This window comes from Pyxicephalus adspersus, chromosome 2 (genome assembly GCF_032062135.1).
Source record: "Pyxicephalus adspersus chromosome 2, UCB_Pads_2.0, whole genome shotgun sequence".
Taxonomy (NCBI): domain Eukaryota; kingdom Metazoa; phylum Chordata; class Amphibia; order Anura; family Pyxicephalidae; genus Pyxicephalus; species Pyxicephalus adspersus.
In genome coordinates this window covers 115,911,635-115,924,396 of record NC_092859.1, presented here as the reverse complement: position 1 = coordinate 115,924,396, position 12,762 = coordinate 115,911,635, and the positions used below count along the sequence as shown (strand labels likewise).

The 12,762-nt window shown below is 37.1% G+C and overlaps 1 protein-coding gene across 1 annotated transcript in view; it reads left to right on the top strand.

Annotated features, from left to right (window-relative positions):
* The window catches only part of SHANK3 (SH3 and multiple ankyrin repeat domains 3), a 181,501-nt gene that overhangs the window by 119,933 nt on the left and 48,806 nt on the right, over positions 1-12,762 (top strand). The window contains exons 14-15 of the mRNA XM_072402006.1: positions 7,631-7,782; positions 10,446-10,466. Coding sequence (XP_072258107.1) covers positions 7,631-7,782; positions 10,446-10,466 — 173 coding nt within the window. The remainder of the gene's footprint in view (positions 1-7,630; positions 7,783-10,445; positions 10,467-12,762) is intronic.

The following is a 12,762-nucleotide window of genomic DNA, read 5'->3' as shown; positions in this document are numbered from 1 at the left end:
TAATTGGGAGAGTTTCCCAGATCTCGTCCAGAGGTTACACAGGTGCTAGATGCATAAAATCCTAAGCCATGGAGTAGGAGTTGAGTTTCCTACACCTTAAAATCTTGGCCCATGGTGATCAGACCACCATGTACTACAACTTCATCCAATGTATCCCCACACTTTATAAATTAGGATGCAAAAAATTTTGCCTAACTTTTTTAGTATTTTAAATCCTGTTTTCTTTTGGGATTTTAATTTATCGTTTTCTTTAAAGGGTAATTAGCATATGCATTGTGACTATTGTCCACATGCCTAGTGCAGACCATTTAGAAAACCAATGTCTTCACACAAGGTTTTCTTCTCATAGACAAATGAAAACAATACATCCTCAACGTCAATCATTTTATGACATTCTGTTCAATAGAAGCATACTAAAAGACAGTCATTATGCTTTACGCAAATTAGGTTTCAATTTGACTTGGAATTTAATATTTGATAATGGAACTTCATATGTACCTTTCAGTTCTGACATCACATCACAGTTAGCATTACAGTTCATCATTTTTTGTGAATTAGTTATCTCTAAAATGTATTCTTAAAGAAAACTTATCACTAAATGATGGTTAAAGCAGACCTTAAAGGTAACAGATTAATACCCAGTCAAAATTCACATACAGTATGTGCCCTGTCAGAATATTTGTAACTTTTCAGCTACACTTGTATTTCTAAGATACCGACTATTCTGAGTAGCCAGTATAGTGGGATAACAATTTACAACAGTATCTCCTCTGGTTCCCATGTGGCCTGGGTACTTACTGTCCATTATAGAGCATTTTAAGATCATGGAAGTTTTCTTTGCATTCATCTGCAACTGTTCAATTTGGCGAAGTAGCCAACAAAAAAAACAGCAGCATGGCAGGTGGGGCTAGTAGTGTGGGTATTGACAGGGGAGCAAAAACCTCTGATGTCCTGTTTTTAGCAGTATGACAGCCCCACTTAGAAACCAAATAGGATAGCAGAAGCTGGGGTTCATTGATGAAGCCTTGGAAAGTGCTGGGCAGGGTGGAGCTGCGTATGCTACTGGTTTCTGTTTAATACATACAAGATGATTTCATCACTGTGTAGTCTGAATCTCAGTGGGGAATTTAGGTCACCAGGTATGATACTGATAGGAAAAGGACAGCAGAGGTTGCTTGCAAAGACTGGTCTCCATTATGAGGAAAATGGGGGCCTCTTCAGACACAAAGACCACCAATTCATCAACAGGAACACAGTAACTTAGAAAGAGCTGTGGCTGGTATTCAAAGCTCTAATACTTGTGTTTATTTTTAATGAATATATACCCTAACTTCAAACCATATCACAGTGGTAAACTAAGGTGAAACTGACACCTTCTCGTAACAAGATGCATTACTGCATAGGCCAAAAGGCTGCTTACTACTAAAGGAGTATTGACAGAACAACAACCCAATGGTATGACCACCAAGGTATGACCAATGGTAAACCCACCAAGGTAGTGATTCTAAAGAAGGTCAGTAGTCTCAAAACAATCTCACTGAGAAGTTGTCACTAGGGACAGAATTTTAGTGTGACTGTCATATTTAATATTTTTTCTTGTATATTTGCTTGAAGGTCTGCCTTTTTTTCCTAAGTAGACAGGACTATCCTGTTAACTCCCTGTCTTTTTCTGACTCCTTAGCTTTGTTTAAGTCTGACTTTTTGGCTTGAGTGCCTACTCAAGGGTTAGAGGTCATTTGGCTGTCGGTGCCCTTTCAAATGTCTGACTTTACAGACTGTTTTTAGTAAATCAGTTTCTGTCAAAGCAAGTAACATACAATCCTTTCATAGATCTGCACAATTAGGACAATCTAAGATGGAACGCTCAGATGCTTGCATATTCCCAGTTGTGATTGGTCCTTTTTTTAATGTGCTCAGCTGTACAAGATATGTGTGCAGATGCCAGCTTGTTTCTTATTAACACGGGTTACTATGGCAGCAAAATAATTGTTATTTGGCATGACATTATACAGATAACATATGTTCTAATCCTGTAAACAAATTTTAGATCTTGGTAAATGCCTATATACTGTACATCTCTTGCTGAATGCTTAACCCAAGACTGTCATTTGATTTCGATTCCAATATTAAAGGGAAAGTTTAGAAAAATAGAAGGCACTGATCTTATTTCTTTAAGAAATAAGGTTGTGGGTGTTTAATAACCACATTTATGATAGTAATAATTAACAACTTCATGATGATTGTTTACAGCTTTTAAAAAATAGGAGGTATGGGAGGTATGGGGAAAGGATAAGCATGCGTTTCAGTACCCACATTTTTATATTAATGCTTTTGTCATGTTATGTTTTCATCATAACTAATATACTTATTTCATATTTGAAAGAGTAATAGTCACATAATAATTTTACCTTTAGTGTTTAATATTGATTTTATCCGTAACCATAAGCCCAACGCTTAAACCTAATTTTTAAAGCTAAACTTCATACAAATATAAAATACACAAATAATGTATCCCCGGATTCCCTTGCTAAACAGAGTTTTGGTGTGGGACTAAGCTGTGTAAGTCTCAGAACTTTATAAAGAGACAAATTTTAAAATCCTTCAGCAGATAAAATTTGTCTTTAAAATAGACAATGTCCTGCACACATTTCTTTCAAATGAAGAGAACAAAAAAGGAAATACTGTATTTTGACTTACATCCCCTACCCAGAATTTACAAGATTATTATTATTAATATTATTAAACAGGATTTATATAGCGCCAACATTTTATACAGCGCTGTACATTAAATAGGGATTGCAAATGACAGACTAATACAGACAGTGATACAGGAGGAGAAGACCCTGCCCCGAAGAGCTTACAATCTAGTAGGTGGGGGAATTTCACACACAATAGGATGGGAGATATGTAGTGGTGGGAAGTAGTGATGGTTTCAAATGACAGAAGAAGACGGGTAGGCAAGTTTGAAAAAATGGGTTTTGAGCGCTCTTTTAAATGAGCAGAAAGTAAGAGCAAGCCGAATAGGATGATGAAGTCCATTCCAGAGAGTTGGAGCAGCTCTAGAGAAGTCTTGTATCCATGCGTGTGATGAGGTTATGAGTGAGGAAGATACTTCTTTAAACTACTGCAGTAAGTAAGCCAAGGAAAGTGGTGTATGTTCATCAGGAGGTTCACTTTAAATCTTATATATATATATATATAATATATAATTTATATAATATATAATTTATTCTGAACTTAATATCTAACACTAACCATAACCTTTGGCAAACTTTCTACTAAACCATCAATAAAAAAGCTACATTTGCACAAACTGAATAAATGTCATAAGATGAAGACTTTCACACTTCTTATTGTGCAACAAATTATCAATGCTTAAAAGCTGCACTTACCCACAGCATCAATGGTACCTTGTCTCAAATAAAACAAAACAGCACAGAGACATATTGGTATATGTAACATAACACCATTGAAAAAAACATGCATTTCAAAAACACTACCATTTACTAGTCATCTATCTTATGGTAAGGTTTGGTGTTTTGTTTTTTTATTTGAATACAGTATAGAAGAATTAAAAAGCTCCTCTTATTATTGCTGTCATGATTGTATTGGGGAAATTTACAGCCTTGCATAAATAAATGGCAGAAACTTTTAGTTGGACAGGAATGCAAAGACAGAAATAGATACTTTACAGAGGTCCCAACCTTACCCAGTCTACCTAAAAAGTTTGTGTTGTTTATCACTGCCTCCATCGCCACTAGGGAGATTTTTTTCTCCCTAGTGGTGACACAGACAATCATAAAACCTGCAAAAATATACCGTTTCCCCATTATTTAGGACATTGTAGAGTGTGCCTGTGTGAAAATCAGACCCAGATTGTGTGGACATTATGGTGACTTGCTGACTTAGATGCACAGGCAACATAACTTTTTATTAATGCATTGTAATTGAATCCAGTGTAGTTTTGCCTCAGTTAGGAGCAATAAATAGGTTGTTATTACAGTCTTTAGTGCTCATGTGCAAACAAGGACCATGCTTGGGGGCAAGGTGAGGGTAGGGGACAAGACCTGTATGTACTACCTAACTGCACTGAAGTAAATGTAGGTCTCCTGGCTTGCTACACTAAGCTGTATATAGAATTCGAGGCTTGGGGAGGGAGAAGCAGCATGAGCTGCCAGTCAGTTTTGCTAATGTATACAGTGACAGAGAGATATACTTATCAGTCTTCTGCTTCTCCCTCAAATGTCCAGTCACAGAGTGGTGGTAAGAAGGTACCCTGTAAATGTTATTAAACTGCAGAAGAGAAAGATCAGGTAAAACAACACCAATATATTTCTTACATGTATTTAGCTGTTTGTCAGAGTTTAAAAAATATTACTTAAATTAGTAGATAAAACGTTTTTTTTTTTTCAGAATGCTCAAAACAAGAACCTTTTCTTTTCTGTTTCGTTAAATATTTCCAGCATATTACTGCACCTGAAGGGTACAAATTCAATATTACGCAAAAAGACTACCTACTACCTAGAAAAAAACTTTTTTTGACACAAGTTTAAAATGGTATTGAAGATAATCAAGGTTTAAATGTGTACTTACAACAGCACTAAAAACATTAAAAAATGATATAAACCAACCCCTGTTAATATACACCAGTGTATTCAGTCTGATCAAGGGACAGGAGTGCCCCCAGCAAGGAGAATATTAACCCCCCAGCAGACCTTTAACTAAAAGTCACCATTGCTGACCTCGTTCTAAAAAAATTGCTTTTATTGTCGGTGTTCAGATTCTCTGCCTTTATTAGCTTCTGAATCACTGACCCAGAATCAATATGCAGCTCAGGTGATCAGCTGTCACACAAATATCTACAAGCTTGTCTGTGTGACTGACACCACCAAAACCATCCAGGCAAGCAGCATTCCTTCCAATGAGTTCAGTAATGGCATCTTACATCATCCTTCAGTATAGGTCCAATTTAGGATAAATATCTGTATCTTAAAGGCTCAAATCCATGATGAGCAGCGGTGTTGATGTGGAGTACAGCTCAAGCTGTATATTGCAAAGTGGCCATTGTTGTGATTTCCACATGTTCCCTTGCTTGCCCAAGTGATTTGATTTGCCCAAGTGATTTGATCGAAAAAGCTTCAGTTTTGTAACAGAAGTTTATATTAATAACATATAAACATTTTAATATTAGGCATTAGGCAAAGATGTGTGTGTGTGTGTACATATATATATATATATATATATATATATACACACACACCTTTGCTATATAAATATTGCATACATACATATATATATTTTTTTTAGGAATTAGTTTTTATAAGATACCTATGTGCATGATTTGGTTTATGGCTATGTTTACCTGTTGAATTAATTATATCTGAAATTCCAAATTGACAGTAGGTACACTTACTGTGCAGTATTCTATTATCGGAACTTGTATGCTGCAATATTGTGCTAATTACTGTAAGATTATTTTATTATGTGCTATATTAAAATACTTAAGTTTAGCCATAAGTTGTTTTTTTTTAAATAAATACATTAGCAACCATTACTGAGATCCTTGGCAGCCATACTAATCCGTTGGCTTCTTGAACGTGTGTGCAGCAAGTCAAGACAGAATCTGCACAATTGCTCTGGTTCATTGACTAAAACTGTATTAAAGACAATGGATTAGCATGACACTTTAGGGGAACTCATTGGTGAAACATATGTATTTCTCTTGATTCGTTTCCTTAGGAAAAAAAGAGTTTTAAATAGTTATTTATTAAGAATAGATAATATATGTATACTAAAGCTACATGTTTTAATCATGATGGCCCTATTTGAGGATAGCAGTCCAGTTTAACCTGCAGTGCAGTCTAGTCTGTGTACAGCTACAATATTACAGTTTATAATCACTGTACTGTAGTGTAATATATTCCAATGTTGGGTACCTTCATAGTGTTTCCGTTTGCTAACAATATTGCAGAATACTAAAGTAACATAACAGCACTGTCGATTATGAGGATTTCCTTCCAATAGTTAGTAGGCCACTTGCTTTTTACAATAACAGGTACATGTCTTAGTTCTGTGGTGCAAGGATGTTTTCTTTCAGAGGCAGTAAGTGAGTCCAATATGGTGGTCTCTCTGTTTATAACCAAACAGTCTCTTTCTCTGTCACACATTTTGCATTAATATTCAGCTCCCATCACACTCTCTCTGCAGTAATTCAAAATCTGTCAGGCAGTAGAGAGAGAAAGGAGAGAGTGAAAGTGAGAAGGAGGGAGGGAAAGAATGAAAAGTGGAGGGCTAGAGAGAAGGGACAAAATGATATGATTTAGTAAAGAATGTAAACGTAAGAAGAAAGAGATGAATAAAGTACGATCCGTGACTAGAGTTTCACACGCAGTGCACAGAGCCAAGTGGATCACTACAATGAGAAACAATGAATGAAGATATGATCACATGAAGATTATTAAAGGTACCAAGGTCACTAGGGAAGGCTTAGGAATGTTCAAAATTTTTAGGAGGGAAAAAGTATGGGAAATTAAATATCAAAAGCAATATAGGGGGAAAAAATGAGTGCTCCAAAGAAAAACAAAAATAGGGATCTAATTTTTGGAAAAAAAAAAGTGTCAAATCTTAATTTGTTAGATTTAAATGAAGAGTCCTAGGAGGAATAAAAACATTAGGTTTCTTACATTATTGTAAGAAATTAATCAGGGAGGAATAGAAGTGAGAGCGAGGCCAAAGAGATACGAATGGTGATAGAAAATGAAGGGCTGCCTATTGATCAAGGTAAGGATTGGTGGGTGTGGGGCGGAGGTTAGCAGGTCTTGGTATTGTAGAATGCTAGGGGGAGAGAGAAGCATGAATGGACAAACCCCCCCTTCTCCTCCCCTTGTCCTCCCTCCTCGCTCACCCCCTCCTCTGCTGCTGACAGTTTAACTGAAACGGCAAAAGAACAGGGAGAACTGCAGACAGCCGTGCTTTCCATCATTTTCTTCATCTCTCCCTTTTCACTATCCTTCCATCCCTCAACATACCTCCTCCATCCATCCATCCTCCTCCTTGTGTTTCAATCCTGCATATTTCTGTTTATCTTTATTTATCTCCATGTCCATCTCTCATCAGCTCTCTTCTGCTACCCATTCCTTTCCCCTTTGGATTCATACTCTTCATCATTCTGATTCACAGTGTTCTGTTCCTTTGCCCTTCTCTATCCCTTTTCCATGCCCTTCTCACAGTCGCCTTGTCTATCTCCTCCATCTTACCGTATCGTATACATCACTCCATTGCCTTGTTGCTTTCCTTCTCTGACCTCATTTTCCATAACTGTGTTGGATCTGCTGGGGGGGGGGGGGGGGGAGAGGTGATTTAAGGGCAGAGTACAAGATCACCCTTGCTAAGGTGGGGGCATTCTTTACAGTAGAGCCTAGCTTCATAGGAGATTGTAGAACTCAGAATGAGTTGGGGGGAGTCTTTGAGGCCTGCTATGGAGGCCTGGGGGGCCACAACAAGCAGAAAGGGTCACTGTCCACCTCAGAGTTGAAATGTCATTTAGACTTTGGGGTAGTTATGAGCTACCAACCTCCCAAATGGCACGCCCACCTGCACTCAGCACCATCACCTATGTGTTTGTTTACAGCCCCGGGCCCCTGGATATGAGGAGCACCGGCCCTAGGGGGCCCAAAAGGAAACTCTACAGCGCTGTTCCTGGAAGAACGTTCATAGCAGTGAAGTCATACGATCCACAAGGACCTGGGGAGATCCAACTCAACAGAGGGGAGAGAGTAAAAGGTAAGTGTGAGGTTCAAACTTTTGAGTTTTGGTAAACTGTGGTATACAGAAATTCAAAAGACAGAAGAAAGTGATTGGTGAATGTGATGCACATAATTGTGGTTAATATTAGAACTGACACACAAATACTCTGTACACATATCATAAGAATCTCTAACTTTCCACTTAAAGTATAACTCAAGTTTTTGGCAAACAATACTGTAAAGCAGTAATGCAAAAGATTCAGCTCTGTAAATGGTATTCCCCCTTTACACAACAGACAATGTGTCCGAAAGGAATGTTTAATAGGTAATAGTTGCCATAATAAATTTCTAGGCACCTTTATGTCAAGATTTACAAAACGTCATCATAAATCCTCAGCGTGTTGTAGAGCAGTCATGTAACATATGCTCTTGCTTTTTTTTAAGCTGGTTAGGGATTGTAATTGAATAAGGACCAAGCAATCTCCTCTACCCTAGAAGTCTTCCCCTGAATACATCAGGAAATTAATTATGGTCTCTCTCTTTGGGGTAAAATGTTATAAGTCACATATATTACAATTATGTTTACTAAAGTGCTTTTCTGTATAATTGAGAAGGTATTGTCCTTAGTAGAAAAAAGGAGACCCCTTCAAGATTTTTTCTAAGCTGTTCGGACCATTTTTTTTTTTCATTTGAGTTAGGCTATGTCCCCAGGGAGCTTCCCACAAGGTTACTTGCTTACATTGAATGTTTGAGCAGAAGTAACCTTAGCATAAGTGTTTTTCCCACCAGGAGGCTATAATAGAATTTTGGCTGCAGCGCCTAATGGTGGCATTAGGTATGTTTCCTATCTTGCCTGAAGGCTCCCAGCTGCCTTTTGCTATTGCTTACACAAATCAGTGTCCTTTTACTATTTTTCTATTGGCCAAAGTACTATAAAACAGTCTGAAAGGGATTGGGCCTAATTTTCAATGCTATCTTATTTGGTTCAAAATAACAAAATTATGTTGCTTATTAGTTTCAATATTTAGTTTATTGTGAACTAATAAATATTTAATTCACAAAGTTTTAATACAAGTATATTGATCTTGTTTTTAAGTGTCATTTAAATCGAATTTTGCTCAATTGAAACTAGAAAACAATGGAATTTATTTTTGAAAAAACAGAACCTTAACGTAGAGTTTGCTTTGTAAATGGGGCCACAAACTGTAAAATGTATCTACGTGAAAATAAGGCCATATCACATGAATGAATACTTACTGCGTCAGATTGCTAATGCCAGCAATTTGTAGCTAAGACTAGCGATATGTAGATAAGGCCATAGCAGTAAATTAGGAACGATTGTTGCTAGTGATCCTGTTGCCAACATGAAACACTGCTAAAAAGATTGCTGAGTGGCTGAAAATTCCATAGAAAATTTGCAGAAAAAAAAAATTGTAGAGCATAAATTGCCCAAGTGACATGACCCACAGTAATCTGCACACAGGCCCCAGACAAAGCAAAAAAAATATTAATACGTTAATATAGACAATGTATTACAATCTTGAATTCTGCTTTGTCCTGCCTTACAGTATCAAACTCGGTGGAAAGATGGAGCTATGCTTTAAACTAAAAATCATGCCTATGCACTGACATAACACACATTGGAAGGTGCTCTGAAATGAGATAAGGAGCATAAATAACTTTATTATTGTTGACTACCCCAGGATGTTTAGACACACTGCATGATTTGTAGTATTTTAACAGAGACAGAGATGTTTGGTGTGTGTATTACAGAAGCCACGTTCCCTCTCCTTTGAGGTATGTGTATCACAGGGTCCCCTTGCTGCCAAGGTGTCTGTATCACAGAAGTTCCCTGCCTCTGAGGTGTATGTATAACAGACGTCCCTTCCCCACTGCCTCTGATGTGTATGTTACAGAAGCCTGACCTTCTCCCAGTTCTGAGGTGTGTGCAAAATGGAAGCTGTTTTGCTATGGTATGTGTGCATCACTATCCAGTGTGCTTGACGCCTCCTAAATTACTATGTGGACACTATACTAGATGTCAGTTGGATTGTTGGCTACAATCTCAGCTTTTGAGGTGATTGCAATGAAGGTTCCACACATTTCAGATTATCTATTCACATGTGTGAGGACCAAGTATTGTAATAACACCTAGTTATGACACATGGCTCCAGTGGACTTCTGCCAGTGAGTAATAAATTCTTACCATCCACTGTTTTTTTAACTCTCAACAGCTCAAGAGTACCCATCCCATTGAAACACTCCTGATTCACTGGCCATTCAGACTCAGATCCTTTAAATCCTATCGTTTCAACTTTATAAGTTGTTGATTGTGTTATTACTCACAACACCCTACAACAGATGTTCCCTACTTTATGGTAGAAAAGAAAGTTTTGTAGGTGTCCATTTTTTTTATATCTTACAGATTGGTTACAATCAGATTTGCTTGGTTTAGATGTTTATGCTTCTTTATGCATTTAGTTTTGCTTCTTGTGTGTGCATTTTGTGAAGTTGTAGTTTTCGTTCGACATTTTTTTGCAACTTATACAAGCTGTTTTTTTGTTTTTACCAATGGTATAGCAAGTACAACTGTACTTCTTGGGATGATTGGAATTTTGTGAGTCTGTGTTGAACGTTTATGTCTCTTCATCTATCATGCTTTGTCTCATTGGCTGTTTTATTCTCCATGCTCCATTGCAGATGCTCTCGTTCATAACGTAGGTAACTATCACTCTTTTTTCCATGTGAACAGTGTTACCCACCCTTTTTGTATTTACCTCACTACTCCTTGTCCATTCCCCGTATGTGTATTCCCTTCCCTTTAATTGCCTTTACCATAAGGAAAAATCCAAGGAATGTAAATTCTAATTCCTGTTTGCCTGGGTGGCCTCAATATGTCCTTGTATGGAGGGGGTCTATCTCCTGCATCTTGTAAGTAAATATAAAACTCCATATTACTGTTGTGTACACTGCAGATATATATCCAACCATGGTAATTTAATGGTTCCCTAAAGAGTAAAAATTATATTTTACAGTCACAACATATGGGATTTTCCAAATAATGGTATCACAGTATTTTTCTTCTCTCCTTATGCGATTGTAAAGGTGGTGACTTTATGCACTATGTGTTGTTTAGTATGTTCAATAGTTTTTCACTTTCTATTTTGTTGCTTAAAGTTCAAACTTGTATGTGTCATCACAATGAATAAGTCGAGTGACTATGAGAGCTGTGCAGTGTAAAGGGAACATACAAATTCATGACTGAGTGACCTTTGTATGTAAAATTGTACAATTGGTACAATGGTTTGTATTGCCTATAGTAAATAGGTGTTAGTTGACATTTTTTAATTTAAAATTAGCATTTTTCTAATTTTGCTATGGACAACACCAACACTAATATTACCTGCTCTATGTGTGTCATGGATCAGGAAACAGATGAGTGTTAGAATGTGATTGCAGTATTTTGCCATTGACTGAATTCTTCCTTCATAAATTGAGAATTTGTTGCGTCGTACATTAAAAACATATGAAAAAAATTCACGTTTGACATAAAGGAAAAAGTGTGTAGTATTCCATAGACTTGTCTGTGGTTAAAAAAAAAAGTTTTTCTAGAAAGAGCCAGCGTATCCATTCATACTGATCTGCTTTTGTTATGCTTTGCTGATCCTTTGGTGCATTGAGACCCCGGTTCTCTTGAGATATACTGGAACTATGGAGTCTATGTGTCAGATTGACTTAGATGTAAAAAAACAGCCATACAGTCCATTGCACAGGTTATTGACCCTTTATAGTATTTTACTGCAGGTTTAAAGTGCATTCAAGTGGAAGCCACACAACGGATGTGATCCATGGCTAATATTGTAGTACCATTTTTTTATGTTAGTGATGCAGAGACCATCGTACTAGTTATGTGAAAAAATGGCTGTATGCAAGCAAATTCTTTTAAAATGCAAACATACTGAAAGCTAGATAGCTTTTTGTTCTTTTTTAATTAGGTGTGTATTTGATGCACATTCACATAGTTTTCTATGTTTTGTAAAGTTAGAAACAAAATTGATAAATGGCTTTTACCTGCAACTGGTAAAGGCCACCCTTCAGCTTGCACTAGTTTTATGAATGTCCCCTACAGCTGTGTATTTGCTTTATAGTTGCTTTAGTGTGACAAGGACACAATCCGGTACATGTAGAACATAGCCCCTGGTGTAAATCTCTAGCTGCTATGACAGGGAGGCAGTCTGCTTGGAGGCCGAGAATGTGAATTTTTTCAGGAATGTGGGCACAGCCTTGGCATAATATCAGATGGGCCAATAGACTTTTCTAATTCCCATGCTGACACTTGGTGGAGTGATAGGAATATGCCCGAAAACAGTGAATCTCATTGTGAGTGTTAATCTGTATCAGAATCAGTATTAGGTTTAAAAAAATAGTTGTTGATTAGAATTTATAAAAAACTGTTAAAATGCTTTGCTTTTCTGCCTTTAAGTTCCCGTTTTAAACACACCATATTTTGTATTTAACTTTTAAGAAAATCTAAATGCTTCTGTGTGTTGTCTAAACAGGTTCCAAATTCAATTATTACAGTATGTAGTATCACAATGCAAGAGGTCCATAATTTAAATATAGATGTTTTACTCAAGTCAGCCAAAACCTCCTCCATTGAAGAAACTGCAGCTGGAGGTTTTCAGCAACACATTTAGTTCTGCCAATCAAAGAAGCAGTAGGCAGAAGGTAGTGTGGCCTGATTCTGGTTGACAAAGGCTAATAAATCAGAAGGGACCATATTGATTCCCCCTGAAACATCTTCTTATCCTTCTGTAGTGAAAGCAGCCATAGCCTACATAAGAGGCAATGCTGGTCAGCGTTTAGTAGCAGTGCAGCAGAGTTGTCTCCCCATCCCAGGAAGCAGCATGAGGCCGACTTCACTGGAAGGAACAACATGTGATACTTTTCAGGGGAACTAAGGGAAATGCCAATTGCAGATACACTTACAATTAAGTGCCATATCATATATTTTTGA